At 37.5% G+C, this 15,637-nt stretch overlaps 1 protein-coding gene across 1 annotated transcript in view; it reads left to right on the top strand.

The window, feature by feature from the left end:
• LOC132048919 (uncharacterized) overlaps positions 1-10,128 on the top strand; it is a 17,882-nt gene extending 7,754 nt beyond the window's left edge. Inside the window, exons 9-15 of the mRNA XM_059439600.1 lie at positions 775-855; positions 3,120-3,155; positions 4,253-4,336; positions 6,758-6,891; positions 7,057-7,145; positions 7,224-7,372; positions 9,501-10,128. Of these exons, the coding sequence (XP_059295583.1) occupies positions 775-855; positions 3,120-3,155; positions 4,253-4,336; positions 6,758-6,891; positions 7,057-7,145; positions 7,224-7,372; positions 9,501-9,647 (720 nt within the window). The 3' untranslated portion in view covers positions 9,648-10,128. The remainder of the gene's footprint in view (positions 1-774; positions 856-3,119; positions 3,156-4,252; positions 4,337-6,757; positions 6,892-7,056; positions 7,146-7,223; positions 7,373-9,500) is intronic.
• The last annotated feature ends 5,509 nt before the right edge of the window (positions 10,129-15,637 follow it).

The following is a 15,637-nucleotide window of genomic DNA, read 5'->3' as shown; positions in this document are numbered from 1 at the left end:
AACCCCAATTGAAAAGTTTGAAAATTAAAACATACTTAAAATAAATGTTGTGCGCGTTATGTGTTATGCCTTTTTAACTAAGTTGACCGGAAGAAAGAAAAAATAAAACATACAAATAATAATTATAAAAAATGACTGTAAAATGCCACGTATACTCTCTTTTTGTCCTATTTATAGCTCTCACACACTATAAAGAGAGTGAACTCTCCATGATACCTGACATCACAAGGGGTTTTAGATAGGAAATCTTATAGTTCAAGAGGGGTAACAACAACATCCCATAGTTTAAGTATCAAACTGACAAAACGTGAATAATTTCAGGGTGATTTTGAGGTATTAACTCTATTTTATTTTGTTTTGCATCTGATTGATAAACGTAGGAAGGATATTCATCCAGCGAACTCCTTTTAGAGCCCGTTTGGATTGGCTCATAAGTTGCTGATAAGCTGTTTTCAGCTTTTTTGAGTGTTTGGCTAGCCAGCTTAAAGTTATTTTGTGCTTAAAATAAGCTCAAAAAAATAATTGGGCCTGTTTGACTTAGCTTATCTAAAACAACTTATAAGTTGAAAACAACTTATAAGCCAAAAAAAATAAGTTGGGCTACCCCAAATTATTTTTTTTTAGTTTATAAGCTGTTTGCAGCTTATAAGCTGCTTAAAATAAGCCCATCCAAACAGGCTCTTATTTAGACTTCTAGAGAGGTTGAGTCTTTTACGACTGTTTCAGGGATGACTACTTTTTGGGTGCCTGAATTGTTTGTTCAATACATTCTAGATTCCTTTTGCAGATTTTGCAAATCATAGTGACCTCTCTGACATAACTGTTTTGGGTAATGAAGAGAAGCAACTTTCAGAGGTATGTTCCACCAGCTTGACACATGGTTTTCCATCTTTGCATCTGCCAGAAAAAAAGCTATGATTATCACCTGCTCTACCTCTGAAATAATAACAATACTTGCGTTGCATATTATTTCTCCCTTTCTGTGTGTGTATGTGCTGCACATGATGACATGTGCTTTAAGTATCATTTCCATGTTAGTCTAAGAAAGCAATAGTTAGTCTAAGAAAGCAATAGTTCTCATGATGTTCGTTCTCCTGACAGCATTAGAGTCTGATCTACATTATAAATATTCACCGGTTATGTTTTGGTGCAAGATGGAGGAAATGGATCAAATTTTGCATCTCAACGATAAGGTATTCAGTCCTTGTGAATGGTAACCCATGCGGCTGTTTTGGTGGTTCAAGAGTAATGAGACGAGGTGACCTGCTATCTCCTATGCTGTTCATTCTAGTGATGGGAGCATTGAGCACGATGATGGATAAAATTGTGGCCAGGAGGTTACTTTAGGGTTTCTCTATATCGGTTGGTGGACAAAGTTCGGTTTCACACCTCTTGTTTGCAGATGACACTTTGGTGTTTTGATGCTGATAGTGCTCTGTTGATTTACTTGAGACAAGTATTGGCATGGTTCCAGGTGGCGTCAGGCCTAAAGATCATCCTAAGTAAATGTGACATCTTCAAGTTGGCGAGGTAGAGAATATTGAGGCCCTAGCGCAGGTGTTAAATTGTGAGGTTTTGGCTCTTCCTATGACTTATCTTAGTTTACTGTTAGGAGCATCTTATAAGAACCAAGCAGCTTGGAATCTGGTGAGAGAGAGGATAGAAAAGCGGCATGCCGGTTGACAAAAGAGGTACTTATCCAAAAAGGGAAAAAGGAAGTGTTAATCAAGAGCATGCTATTGAGTATTCCCACATATTTTTTTTTCTTTGTTTCACGCTCTTGTCAGTGTTATAGAGAAGTTGCATAGACTTCAGAGGGATTTTCTATGGCATAGGTGAAGCGGGGAGAGAAAGTTCCACCTGATAAATCGGGAGACTGTCACTACTTCAAAATGTTGGAGTGGACTGGGGATTAAAGATTTAAGGGTCTATAACAAGACGTTACTGGGAAAGTGACTATGGAGATTTGGGTAGATGTAGATGCTCTTTGGAGGGGGTAATTGCGGAGAAGTATGAGGTTTTGGAAGGGGGGTGGAGGCCTAAAGTGTGTCACTTTCCTATGGGTGCGGGGTATGGAGAAATATTCTGAAGGGGAAGAAAGTGTTTATTGTGAATATATCATTCAGGGCGTGTGATGGGAGCAGGGTGAGTTTTTGGAGGCATAAGTGGTGCGGGAACATAATCTAGAGAATCACATTCCCAAACATGTATAGAATCTCATGCCAAAAGAGATGTCAGTCCAACGACTACGAAGTCTGCAAGGGGGAGAAATGCAGTGGGATTTGAGGTTTAGGAAGAACTTGAAAGATTGGTAGTTTGCAGAATTTTAAAGTTTGATTGAGCTGCTTCACAACCAAAGCACCGGATAACCATGATGTATGGAGATCGGTGAGGGAAATAATGACATTTTTTCTGTTAAGTCCTATTATGAGAAGTTCATGATTAGGAAGGAATCACTTTTCACATATCTTAGTATGGATCCTTAGAGTACTGGGAAGTTGTTATCTTTTGCTTGGCTAGCGGCAAAGGGGGCAATCTTGACAGCAAAGAACTTGTGGAAGAGGAAGGTTACTTGTGTCAGTTGGTGTTTCATGTGTAAAAGCTCAGATGAAGATGTGAATCACCTCAACTCACATTGTCGGATAACGTCTTTCCTAGGGTGGAAAATTGTGAGATGGTTTGATATTATGTCGGTGATGCTGGGCACGGTGAAGTAGATGATATTTAGCTGGACTCTTAGAAGACAGAAGAGAAGAAACAAGGCATGGGATGTTGCTCCTTTAGCGCTTATGTGGACCATATGAGAGTAAGAAATAAGAAAGCCTTTGGTGGAGTAGAGGAGGATTTTGTCCAGTTCAAGAATAGCCTTTTATCCCTTATTTCTTTTTGGAGCACCCACTAAGTTCCCTATAGGTATATAAGACTGGGGTCTTTCATAGAAAACCATTTCTTTTTCTAAGGTTTTCTACTTTTTGGTATACTTCTTGTTATAGGCTTGCTTCTTGCCCTTTTTAATATAATATTATGTACAAAGATATTACTTCTGTCATTTAATGGAGTGTATCTCCTACTCAGGTTTCTGTTTTATGTTTGACCCGCCCTATTTTACGCATCTGCAGGTTATTGCTAATTGTAGTTACGCTCCCGGTGATCAGGTCTCATGCAACTCGAATGGATTTTTGGTTCCATATAATACTATTCTTTCTCTATCTTTTTCAAAGTGTCATCTGCAACTTTTTGCCTCTTTGGTCATTAAGTTAAATTTTTTGGGCTAGCTTTTGATCTCAAGCCTTCACTTTGAATATTTAATTGTAAAATGGCTGTTTTCTTTTACTTGGTGTAAAATGAAATATGGAACTAAATTGTTAAATCCCTTCATTTTGATTCTCCATGCGAAAACTAGTTTCTTTCCTATTAGATAGACTAGTATGGTATTATAATTTGTACATGTTAGTGCCCCACATTGGACAAGTATAAAGTATTCATTGCCAAATGTGCACATACAAAATAGAAGCGCGAAATGTTGAAGTCACACAATTCAAAAACTGTTTCTTGTGTTCTATTTCTCGCATGGTATGAGAGGTTTGGAGAGAAAATTTTGACTGGGCAACATACCAACGACATCGAGGCGGAAAGTCACTGATCCTTAGTAGTGTTCTCTGAGAGGATCAAACACTCACAGGTTGATTGTTACATATTAGATAAAAGATAACTCTCAAAAGATATTATCTCGAGATTTATAATGTCGAATATCTTGCAGACATATTTACCAGATCTTGCAAGTCCTGAGTTGGTTATATATGTAAGAAGTTCAGCATATACGATGTGTATGCATCAATTTGAGGTAGAGTCTTAGATAGGCTAGTATATTATTGTACATATTAATGTCCCACATTGGACAAATGTAAAGTATTCATTGGGAAGTGTGCATACAAAAAGATAGAAGCATGAAACAATGAAGTCACACATTCTCATAATCTCTTTTCCTCATGTTCGGTTTCTCACAGTTCCTTTGAACAATCCATCAAATTTTACTCAGAATCATAATTTTTCAAAAGGAATTCTAGACAAATATTTGAAAGCTTTCAAATTATCAAAGATGAAAGGGTACACCTATAAACCACGAGCATAGATGTTCATATCACGATCGACTGAATTACTACAAATTATTGCCGGTGATAACTGTGGGCTAGCAGACATATATTTGTGAAATAAGGAGTCTGAATGAATATCAACTACAATTTTCCTACAGGTGCTCATAAGATATGGAAAGTTTTCAAATGCAAGACTCCTTTTGGACTTTGGATTTACTCTTCCTTGTAATATGTATGACCAGGTAAGACTACAAGCTTACTGTATGTTTTGCATTATCTTTCAGAAAGGATGAACCAAACTGAAGTACTGAACTATCACTCAAGTTCATTCACTCTTAGGTTGCATATGCAATTCCATTTTAGTAATTTATGTACTTTCCCCATTTCAATTAGGTTGAAGCGGTTGATAGATACTAGATACTGCTTGTCGGGAGTCCTTTAAGCGTGACTACATGGTTTAGCCGAACCTCATTACTTTGACATTTTGGGGCCGAACTGCTAACAGCTTCCCTTTGCTGACATTGTTGGAGGCACTGTTTCGGCTGTGATTCTACATCTATTAATTGCCTCAATAGGATACTCATGCATTCACATCTTTCACTGGATGGTTTATCTTTGTTCTTTGGAAATCTAGAAGCTCAGGATGTCCTAAGGACAATATATCAAACTACATCCATTTGCATCTGCCCTAAAGAAATTCAACTGTAAACCCTTTGAGGGATTTTCCTAACTACATTCTTCTTACACTTTTTACTTATTTTTTACGCTTTTTGGTCTCAATAGTAAAGGCGTATGGAAAGAGTCCAGCTCCACAACTTTGAGCCGTATGAGCTTATGAAAAACATGTTGGTTAGTGTTATTGTCTTAAGGGTAGCCAATATTGTCACAACAGCTGCAGTGAGGTCTAAGGCATTTTCCCTACCTTTTAGGAGAACCGTTCTATTCCTGCAGATTAAAAAGCTAAATATTTCAATTTTATTAGTATCAACGTCATTAAAAAGAAATTCATAAAACGGGGCTGTGACATCTTTAGGAGAACTTGTCAAGATTTTATCCATGCTAAACCGATGGCTGATCGAAATCCTACTAATGCCAAGACCATTGAAAGCTTGTTTCTTTGCTTTCTTTGCAGCAATGAGAATGGTATGAGGGAGTTAAACTCACCTTTAATGTCTCTCTTTGCCCTTAATTTCTCACCTTACATCAATTGGAGACAAACAATATCTGGGACAATATGTGAGACAACTTTATAAATGCATTACATAGTATTCATGTATAAAGTTGTAGCTACGAACCAAGCTTTACAACTTTTTTACAGGATTAAAATAAAGTGGTTAGTTTTGGATCCAGAGAATGTCAGAAATTTTGCTCGTTGCACAGGGCTTGCCTAGTGCGGTTTACCTCTCTTGTGTGGTTTGCGGGCTATTACACTGGAGCGGGGTTTACCCTGTGCGCACCCGAAGGGTAGCGGTTGCGGGTTCCATTGTCATAAAAAATAAAATAAAAAAAATAAAAAATAAAAAGAATGTCAGAAATTTTTAGCACCGTTTTTCGATTTTGTTTGAGCTATTTCCTTTCAGTGACAGCGTACCACTGGCATCCTTAACTAAGTGATCCATGTAACTCTGACCCTTAAACCACAAGTCTACGTAAGCAAATCAAGATATGTAATGACAACTATACTGCAGTTTCACAGTGGTAATAGGAGAGCTTGAAATAGAGGAAAAGAGAAATTTGAGGTCATCTTTTCCTTTCATGTTGGTGAGATTAGTGGAGATGGACAACACATGACCATAGGAGCTGAGAGTTCAACGATAAGAACCTGCCAGTATATGCTGTACCTAGTGTTTGTCTACTGATTAAATAAAAATGCTGTACTGAGTGATTTTGATGATATTTCTAGCATATAGTCAGGGATGTTTTGTAGGCCAAATGAGGCGTGACCTCAGATGAGTTGGTCAGTGTAAGTTCCGACAAGAGGAGATGCCAGAAAGTCAACTTTAGGGGATTGCACTTACTCTGTAGGGATCTGCAGCAGTCAGAATGAAGAAAAGGGGTGGACTGTAGTTGGGGATGTTTGTTGTCCTCAGGCAACCCTGCTTATGAAAGTCAGGGGTGGGGGAACGTTGATCACCCATCGGTGCGTGAGTTGAGGTCCGATGGCTCGAAGTGGTGAGTGGCAGCTGACAGGGGAGAACTTAGGATGGGAATTTGAGATAAGCTGGACCCTGCGATTGGTTTAGAGTAATGGTGAGACCAAAGCTCACCCCATGCTCGTTTGAGTAGGATCTCAAGGTGATGAACAGTGATGGTCTTCTCTCATGGCTTATGAAGGTTCTGCTTTAGACTGTAGTAGAGATTTATTTCTATACCTTTGATACTGTATACTTGGAGAGAGTGGGGATAATATGATTTAGCAGCTTGACAATTCTATCGAACTTAAGTATTGATACAATCTACGTTGATTACAAATTGGGTAAGCTACAGATTCTAGGCAAGATTACATGTTCTGAGTCCTAGCGCCTAATATTCACGTGCTAGGCACAGTCACAATAGCTAAATCGATGCAAAGTCAGTCAATAATCTCAGCACTCCCAAATTATCCTCCTTAATTATGGCCGTATTTAGTTACTTTTCACATAAAAGTTATCATTTTCTCTCAGGTTCAAGTTGAGCTGACGATACCTCATGAAGATAAACTACGTCAGTTGAAGTTGGAGCTTTTGAGCAGACATCAGACACCAATTCTTAAAGATGTCAATGGATTCAGTTCCTCTGAGAATTCGTTTGCACTCAAGTTTGTATCTCTTTACCAAGTTTGGTTTTTGATAATATAGATATCATACTTATCAGCAAACAATAGTAAGATATAGTTGATTTAGTATCTGATGGCTGCTGGTAAAATTTGATAATGCTGTTAGGCTTTTTCTTACCCCACCCCCACCCCCCACCCCCTCTTCAGGGAAGTTAGGTCTGCTGACGCTCAAGGTAGGGGAATTCCACAGTCAATTCGTGCATTCGCTCGTGTTCTGTGCTCCAATTCTCAACAAGGTCGCAGTGTCATCACTATTTCCTATTTACATTATACTCTAATAGGTATATTAACCTTGTTTAAATTGTAACATGCAGAGATAAATTATTTGGCTGTGGAAGCTGCCGGAAATGATGGTCGGCTGGCTCGGCGTCCACTAAAGGACAAGAGCAGAGAGATTCAAGCACATCAGTTTTTGCTCTCAAAAATCACTGAGCTTATAGAAGAGTATAATGCATCTATTAAGGTAAGAATAATAGTTTGTTCATTTGTTTTAGCAAGATATCATATAGATTCAGCATGGAGCCACAAATAAGGATGTCCTGTAATTTGTTAAAACCACTACTCTTTTGGTGCAAGTACTCGGGATAGTACTTCTCCTGACATGCCATAGCTAGACAGAAGTGATATTTCAAACACCAGAGTTGCAGGTTATTTCGCAGGCACTATTGCTGAGAATCATGAAATGCAAAAAACTTGTATTATATTATTGGGAAAAGGGTCAAAGTTTCCCTCCAAGTATGATTTATAGGTTAAATTTGCCCTCCGTCAAAGTTTGGGATCAAATTTGCCCTCCCCGTTAGGATACTTGATAAATTTGCCCTTATATGGATGGAAGTTTGGCTTGGACTCCACAACACAAAAAATTAGCCACGTTAGATCCACGTAGGCTCCACGTAAGCTCCCAACCCAACTTATTTTAACCCGTTTCCCCATCCCATAAAATCATACAACCCACGTAAGCTCCCAACCCCAACAGATATTGTAACACTTGCTTACCCACATTAAGAGACATCTTTTGGCACAGACAACTTGGTACTCATCACAAGGAAGCTGTGGGCAATAGGCTCAATACAATGCGACACGAGAAAGCTAAAATAGACAAGAGTTAAAAGAAGCAGCCCGTGCGCTGGAGCAAATTGAAACAGTAAGTGCTATTAGACGGGGATGTACGTTAACATATAAGTTTACACATTTATGACCAGGGATTTCAGTTTCCTGGTAACAAAGGATGGGATCTGAGGCTTCAAATAGAAAATATTGATGTTAGTATTTACCATCCAAAAGAAGATAAGACGGCTATGCAGCATACGTAAATGATTTAACATTATATGTGTGTGTGTGTATGCATTTATTTAAATTTGAAGGGTTTCATCTTTACCTTGGAAGCAGACTTTCTCTTTGTCTGCGAAGATCAGCTAATGTTTGTTTCTGTAATTACATATCTGTTTTAAAAATTCTTAAGGCAATTTTCTTCAAGTACCATTACTACAAGTCCTCCTTCATGAGGTGTAGTGTGCTAAGCAGCTAGGGTAGATTAGTGCAATTTCATGTACAAGAGAAAAGTCTTTGGAGGGATATTCTTCTTAATTGTCTAATTAGCAGGTTATATAGCTGCTCAAAATATGCTGTTGGTACCAACTTATATCCTAAGATATCTCAAAGTGGAACACTTGACAGAACGGATATCCTGATTAAAACGAAAAGATATCTCTTAATGTGGGTATGCAAGTGTTACAATATTTGTTGGGGTTGGGAACTTACACGGGTTCTATGATTTTATGGGATGGGGAAATGGGTTACGGGTTACGGTTAAAATAATTGGGGTTGGGAGCTTACGTGGAGCCTATGTGGATCTGACGTGGCTAATTTTTTGTGTTGTGTCCAAGTCAAACTTCCATCCATATAAGGACAAATTTATCAGGTATCCTAACGGGGAGGGCAAATTTGATCCTAAACTTTGACGGAGGGCAAATTTAAACTGTAAATCGTACTTGGAGGGTGAATGATGCAGAGGACTATGTTGAGTTCCCTACGCAAGCTACTTGCCCGCTCGAGGGGGCCAGCAGCCCTTAGATGGACCTCCTGCCACCCATGCAGGAAGGGTTGGGGCTAACAATAAGGCTCAACCCCCCTTGTATGGGGTTGGCATGTGCTGCAACTACTAGGCAGTAGTGAGGGAAAATGCCATAATGGCTTCTTGACTCTAGCTTTTAGGGAAGGAAAGATGACTTTTTCGTCTTTTAAGGTGTCTCCTGCTACTTCCATTTTTCGTCAGTAACGTTGCAGCCTTCAAGTGTAGTAAGAACTGTGCTTATTACTTAGATCCCAGTTATTACTCTGTTGGTATTATCAATAATATGTGTCCTATGAATGGCAAAGGCATTACTTATAAACTTTATCATCTTCAGTTTGTCCAACGTCTGGCTGAATAATGAATGCCTCACATTGTTGTGGAAATGCATATTGTTCTTTTGATACTTGGCACTATAGGAAACAGTTTTTTCCTGGCAGCAATCACTGTGTGATTGTAGTAGAAATAATCAGTCTGTTCATTTGGCACACTCCTGAACTTTTCACTCTTGCTTTTTCAGTCATTGGAGCTGCGTACTCTGTGCATGGTTGGGAAACTTGATTCACGGAGGCAAATTGCTCAATACCTTCTTACTGGTGAGCTTTGTGTACTGAAATCTGCTGCACTATGGCTGGAAAATTATTGTGCAACTTTATTCAGAGTTTAGAGAACATTCTTATGCTCGTTTGAGAAGCAAAAAGCTAATCGCTTGTGGAGTCAGGTGCATTCATGCTTGCAAACTTTAGTTATCTTAGTTTGAATTGGTAGTCTTTATCATGGTGTGGATCCTATTAAATATAAGAATTTCATCTGTTTGCTTTCCTACGGATGGAAAACGATGATCTTGATTTGGCATTAGGACATAAATCATCTGTATCCTGTCACTGTGTTGCTTCCTGTGGGGGAAGTCTGGTTATCTCAAGTCTAAAGTTATTGAGCTTGCCTGTCATCTTTTAGTTGACGAGGCCTTGCATAGCCCCCAAAAAAGTTCTCAGGGCTCTGTACATTGATGAGTAGATGAGTACTGCAGATGGTTTCCCAAGAAAGTATAATAAACACTTGCTTTTAACAGTCTGAAACAATTGAATAATTGATATGATTGGCGTGTAAATATTCTGAAAAGAGAGCTGCTTTGATTCATTCATTCAGTGCTAACACCCATTAGCTGTCTTGTGTTTTGATTTCTGAGCCAATTCATCATTATAGCTTTCAGGCTACATTTTTTGCTCTCGCATAGATGCAGATCTAATAATGGGGAAAGGGAGGTCCACTTTTTCTTTCCTGGAATGTTGAAATTGCAATTTTTTGGGGAAAAATATTATTCGAGTCAACTATAATACTATAGGTTTTGTAACTTTTTCACTCATTACATTGTGGATGAGAAGATGCATGAAGCATGGAGAGAGGGGAAAGGACGATTCATTTACCACGACTCTTCCCATGGACAACATAGTTGTGTTCAGAAATTCCTGAACTTGTACAACAAGCTCCCTGCCTTTCATTTTCTGTACTACTTATCCTCCAGTTTCTCTTTTCCTTATCTCTCTTTTTGGTTGCTTTATCTATGTCTGCTTAATGAATTTGCTCCTTTTTTTGGCTCTCATAGATGTTAAATTGTGAGCTGGCTATGTCTTAGATGAAAAACAGAGACCATAAAAATATGGCAGAATAGATCGGGACCCCCCTGAACTTGTCGATTTTTATGCAGTGTACACCTAAACTTTTACCCCCTCAACTTGAAAATATGATAGGCAAGATCCCCTAGGCGCTGACAACCCATGGAAGTGTAACACATGCGCTGCCACATGAATTTTTTTGTCCATGTGGCATTTTTTTAAGGATAAAATATATATTTTTTACCTTTTTAAGAACAGCAATTATTTAAATCATCTTTTTCGAGCTAAATCTGTAAAAGAACTTGAAAATATTTTGACTATAATTTTTTATTTGCCTAAAGATAATGATGTTCTAATTAAGTTATTTTTATATATTTGGCCAGGAAAAGAAGAAATACACAGTTAGAACAAATAATCATTGTATCTAAAAAGGAAATCAAATAAAATATTTTACGAATTTACCCCAAAAAAATAATGCACAATTAAAATAAATAGTAATTGCATGAAAAGAAAAATACGCAATATTTTTGTAGAAAATGCACTGTCTAAACTTCATTACTTTTGCTAAACCTTATTTTTATTTGGCTAAAATAAATAGAGTTTCAAGTTGAAACTTTCAACTAAGTTATTCAGATTTGGATCCGAAAAAACAAAAAAAATACATAGCTGAAATAAATAATCGTCATATCGAAAGAGAAAAAAACACAATTGGGATAAAATATGCAATGTATGTTTAAGAAAAATCAAAAAGAAATACAATTGGATCAAATAAATCATTTTATTGATTATGACGCAATTATTAGTTGAAAAATACCTCATTTGGAAGCTGATTTTTTGATTTTTCACCCTTCTACGCGCCTAAAAGAGAGTGTATCCATGCTCTTTGCTACATCAGCATCTACGGGGGTCGAGGCTATCATATTTCTAAGTTCAGGGGTAATTAAGTCAACGCATGGTTTAGGTGTGCACTAAATAAAAGATAGCAAGTTCGGGGCGTCCCAAGCTATTCTGCCTAAAAATATTCGTGATAACTTTATTTCATAGTAAAATAGCTACTTGTGCAGCAATTAAACCAGGCCAAATTTTCTCCCCACCACACAAATCATTTGTCGTTATCATTCTCCACACTTTGCTGTCTATATAAACTTTCCTCAAGTCTCCATCTTCATCCACCAAAGTTCACTTGGAATTGTTTAAATCATCTGCTACAACAATGGCTCATCTCTCCCTTTACCTTCTATTCGTCGTTGTCTTATCATCAATCAGCAGCCATGCAATTCAAGCAGAGGCTCGTTGTCTTTTTGGACGTAACTTTGCCGGATTGCCAAAGCCTGATCTCCCCATTGGCCTCCCAAAACCCGAGATACCGACATTGCCACAACCTGGATTTTCCACATTAGCTATGCCCAATCTTACACTGCCAGAACTTCCAAAACCTCAACAGCCAACTTTGCCCAAACTGGAGTTGCCAGTACCGTTGCCACCTCTGCCAAGCCCTTGAGTACTAAAGCTCCCTCAATGAAGGAAAGTGTACTACATGCTATCCAGAAATGACTCATTTGTATGATTGTTGTTGTTGTTGTATATTTTGTGAATGTAATGATTTTCTATTATTTGCTATGTCTGCTTTACTTCTGTATTTTATTTTTTAAAATTGCTTTGATATGCGTTACTTGAACCAAGGGTTTTTGGAGACCTCTCATTCCAGGTAGGGAGTAAAGTATGTCTGTTTGACACCCTACTCTCTCTAACTCCCACTCATGGATTACATTTTGGGAAAGAACTTTTTCTTACCCCAACCCCATCCCACCTCACCACCACACTATAAATTTAGCCAAGCTTAATTAATTTATGATCACTGGAATAAAAAATTAATTGGCATAATCTACCGAAAAGTTCTACCTCATGAACTCAACATATTTCACAAGATAAAAGTTTAAATCGAAAGACACAAATAGTTATATTTATGACTTCCACAGTTATGGAGGAGCAAATAATTTTTAAAATATTTAGGGAATTAACGATCCGGTGGTTATTTCAAATATGCAAATAGTACCGCCACTCCCCCCAGCCTACCCCACCTCCCAACCCGTACTCCCCACCACCAAAGTTGCACTCCGAATTTAAAAACTTCATAGTCGTTTTGTTTTGAGTATATGCAAATGATTTTAAAATGACATTTTCCAATTTACTTACCAAACGCAAGAAAAGGAATAGAAAAATCACTTATTTTCCGAGAAAATATTTTCTTAGAAAACATTTTCCGTCATACCAAACACACCGTTAGTTGCGACGCCTTGCATAGCCCCTAAAATAGTTCTCTGGGCTCTGTACATTGATGAGCTATGATGAGTGCTACAGGTGGTTTCCCAAGAAAGTAGGGAGTAATAGACACTTGTCTAGTTGTCTTAACAGTATGAAGATACCACTGAGTAATTGATATGATTGGCGTGTAAATATTCTGAAAATAGAGCTGCTCGGAGAATTTTTGACGAAAAATGTCCTTTGAAGGACAAATCCAATAAATGGGTTTGTCAGAATTTTGTTACCCAACATGGTGAGAACGCATCCCTGGTGGAGCACCTTCAGTGTGCGGTTTTTCATGTCTAAAACAGACGATCTGTTAAAAATATTTACAGTGAAGGTGCTCTGCAAACCATGAGCCTTCAGTGAATATTTCAAACTTTGGAGAAAGGCTCATAAATTGTAAAGCACCTTCAGTATAAATTTGAAAAATCAGAGAATACGAAAAGTTAAAATTTTTAAAATTTTTTGCAATGATATGACATAGCATGACAGTCTTTTCAAACCTAAAGGCTCATAGTGTACAAGACACCTTCGAACTTACGAAAATGCCCTTAGCCTAGAGAGCCTTCTCAATAAATGATGACATATCTCTCTCTTCCCCACCAACTTTCTGAGGTCCCCCCCCCCCCCTCCCATTTCTGTCGAGAAAGCTCTAGATAAACCAAAATAAATATATATATATATATATATATATATATATATATATATCAATTCTATTCGAATAACTTGTGCATTAATCAACCGTTCAAATCAGAAAGTGCATCTTCAAGAGGTAACCTTTTACTTTTATTTTACTTTTTTGTACTTTATTACTTTTCTAATTTGTGTATTAATTTTTACCAAATTTATTTATTCATTGTTGTGTTCATTTGTATTATATTGCTGATTTTGTCTTATAGAATTTTAATATTATTAACCACATGTGCCGATGGTGGTTAATTGCCTCAACAAATATTCACTGGTCATTTAAAGTGTTTGTCCCTTATCTGTTGCACTAATTTAAAAGTAACCACTCAAAGTGGAGAAAAATTAATCAGAAGAATAACGAAACAAGAACAACCAAAAGCAACCCTTACAGTTGGGTCTAGTATTTGCTACTTTACTTTGGGTCATCGTTTTTTCTTCCTTGGGTTTGCTTTACTATAATTGCCCTTATTTCTGCCCAAACTCAAGATCAGATTCTCTATCATCCAACCAAACTTTACAGCCAACACCCTCTGATTCACGAGTAGAAGCATACACCTCTAGATGATCTTGAGATCATACAAAAATGGGATGTTCTCCCCGTGAACTGATGTGTTTTGTGGTACATTATCAATTGGTTGTTGCTCATTATCATTATCATCACCAGAGTCACTAATCTCATCCCACTCATATGCATCATTCGGGGCATCGTTGTCAGAATCATCACACCCTTAACCAACATGAGCATCAGCTTCTACCCTAGCTTGTATTTCGGTAACTGTTGGAATGTCCCGAACTTGAGGGTACCTGCTAGTTCCTGCACCATCTCCAAAAAAAATAACAATTATATGTACCGACATCAAAAATGTTACCAAAGTTAGTACATCCATGACCATATCTATTGGATGAAATATCAACTTGTGGTGATGTACTCTGTGACAAGAAGCTCATAAAACTTTGAAATTCGGGAAAACTACTCATTATATCTGCAGATGGTTCATAAAGATCAGAAGGGGCCTCATTGATTTAAAGAGGGTGCAACAAAATTCCAACAGGGAACATTTAGATTACGTGCGGGCTCAACAACATCCAACACTTCTGTTTTAGTATACATCTCTAGCAGATCAAGATTCATCATATAACGCACCGTATCAGGTGCCACCATAAAATCCTGCAAAGACTGATTGGCAAGTATGGAATTTCAAAATAACGAGCATTAACCTGAACAGTGAAAAATGGCCATCTACCTGAATTAACAAGCCTTTAACTCATTCGGATTAGTGTTCATTCTAAAATGCAAGTTTCTAACTAACTAATCATATTCAACATTTAGTGGAAGTTTAAAAACAACACGAGCACCACAACTATATCTAACTCTTTCAAATTCATAGATTATATCGTCGACATTCATTTGACATTTTTAGACCTGCAAAAATACGTATGTTATTAGTAAGTTATTTACTCAAATTGGAAGAGCAATACAATATGAAAAAAATCAGTAACCTTATTTCTGAAAACTCAGATTGAAGTATGTAGTCAAGTAAACTAATTTTGTGAACTGAATATACATGACAATGTATTCGGCTCCATATATAGAAGGGGAAAATAATGTTGAAGGCTCTCTAGGCTAAAGGCGTTTTGGTAAGTTCACTGAAGGTGGCTTGTACATTATGAGCCTTTAGGTATGGAAAGGCTATCATGCTATGTCATATCACTGCACAAAATTTTAACTTTTCATATTCTCTGATTTTTCAAATTTACACTGAAGGTGCTTTACAAAAGATGAGCCTTTCTCCAAAGTTTGAAATATCTACTGAAGGCTCATGGTTTACAGAACCTTTAGTGTAAATATTTTTAACGGACTGTCTGTTTTTAGACATGAAAATCGCACATTGAAGGTGCTCCACTAGGGATGCGTTTTCACCATTTTGGGTAATAAAATTCTGACAAACCCATTGTTGGATTTGTCCCTCAAAGGACACCATTATTGTCAAAAATTCGCTCTGATTCATTCATTGATCTGGCCGATATCCATTAGCCGTCTTGTGTT

The sequence above is a fragment of the Lycium ferocissimum genome, chromosome 3, assembly GCF_029784015.1.
Source record: "Lycium ferocissimum isolate CSIRO_LF1 chromosome 3, AGI_CSIRO_Lferr_CH_V1, whole genome shotgun sequence".
Taxonomy (NCBI): Eukaryota; Viridiplantae; Streptophyta; class Magnoliopsida; order Solanales; family Solanaceae; genus Lycium; species Lycium ferocissimum.
Note: the sequence above shows the minus strand (reverse complement) of the source record. Positions and strands in the feature narration are given on the sequence as shown.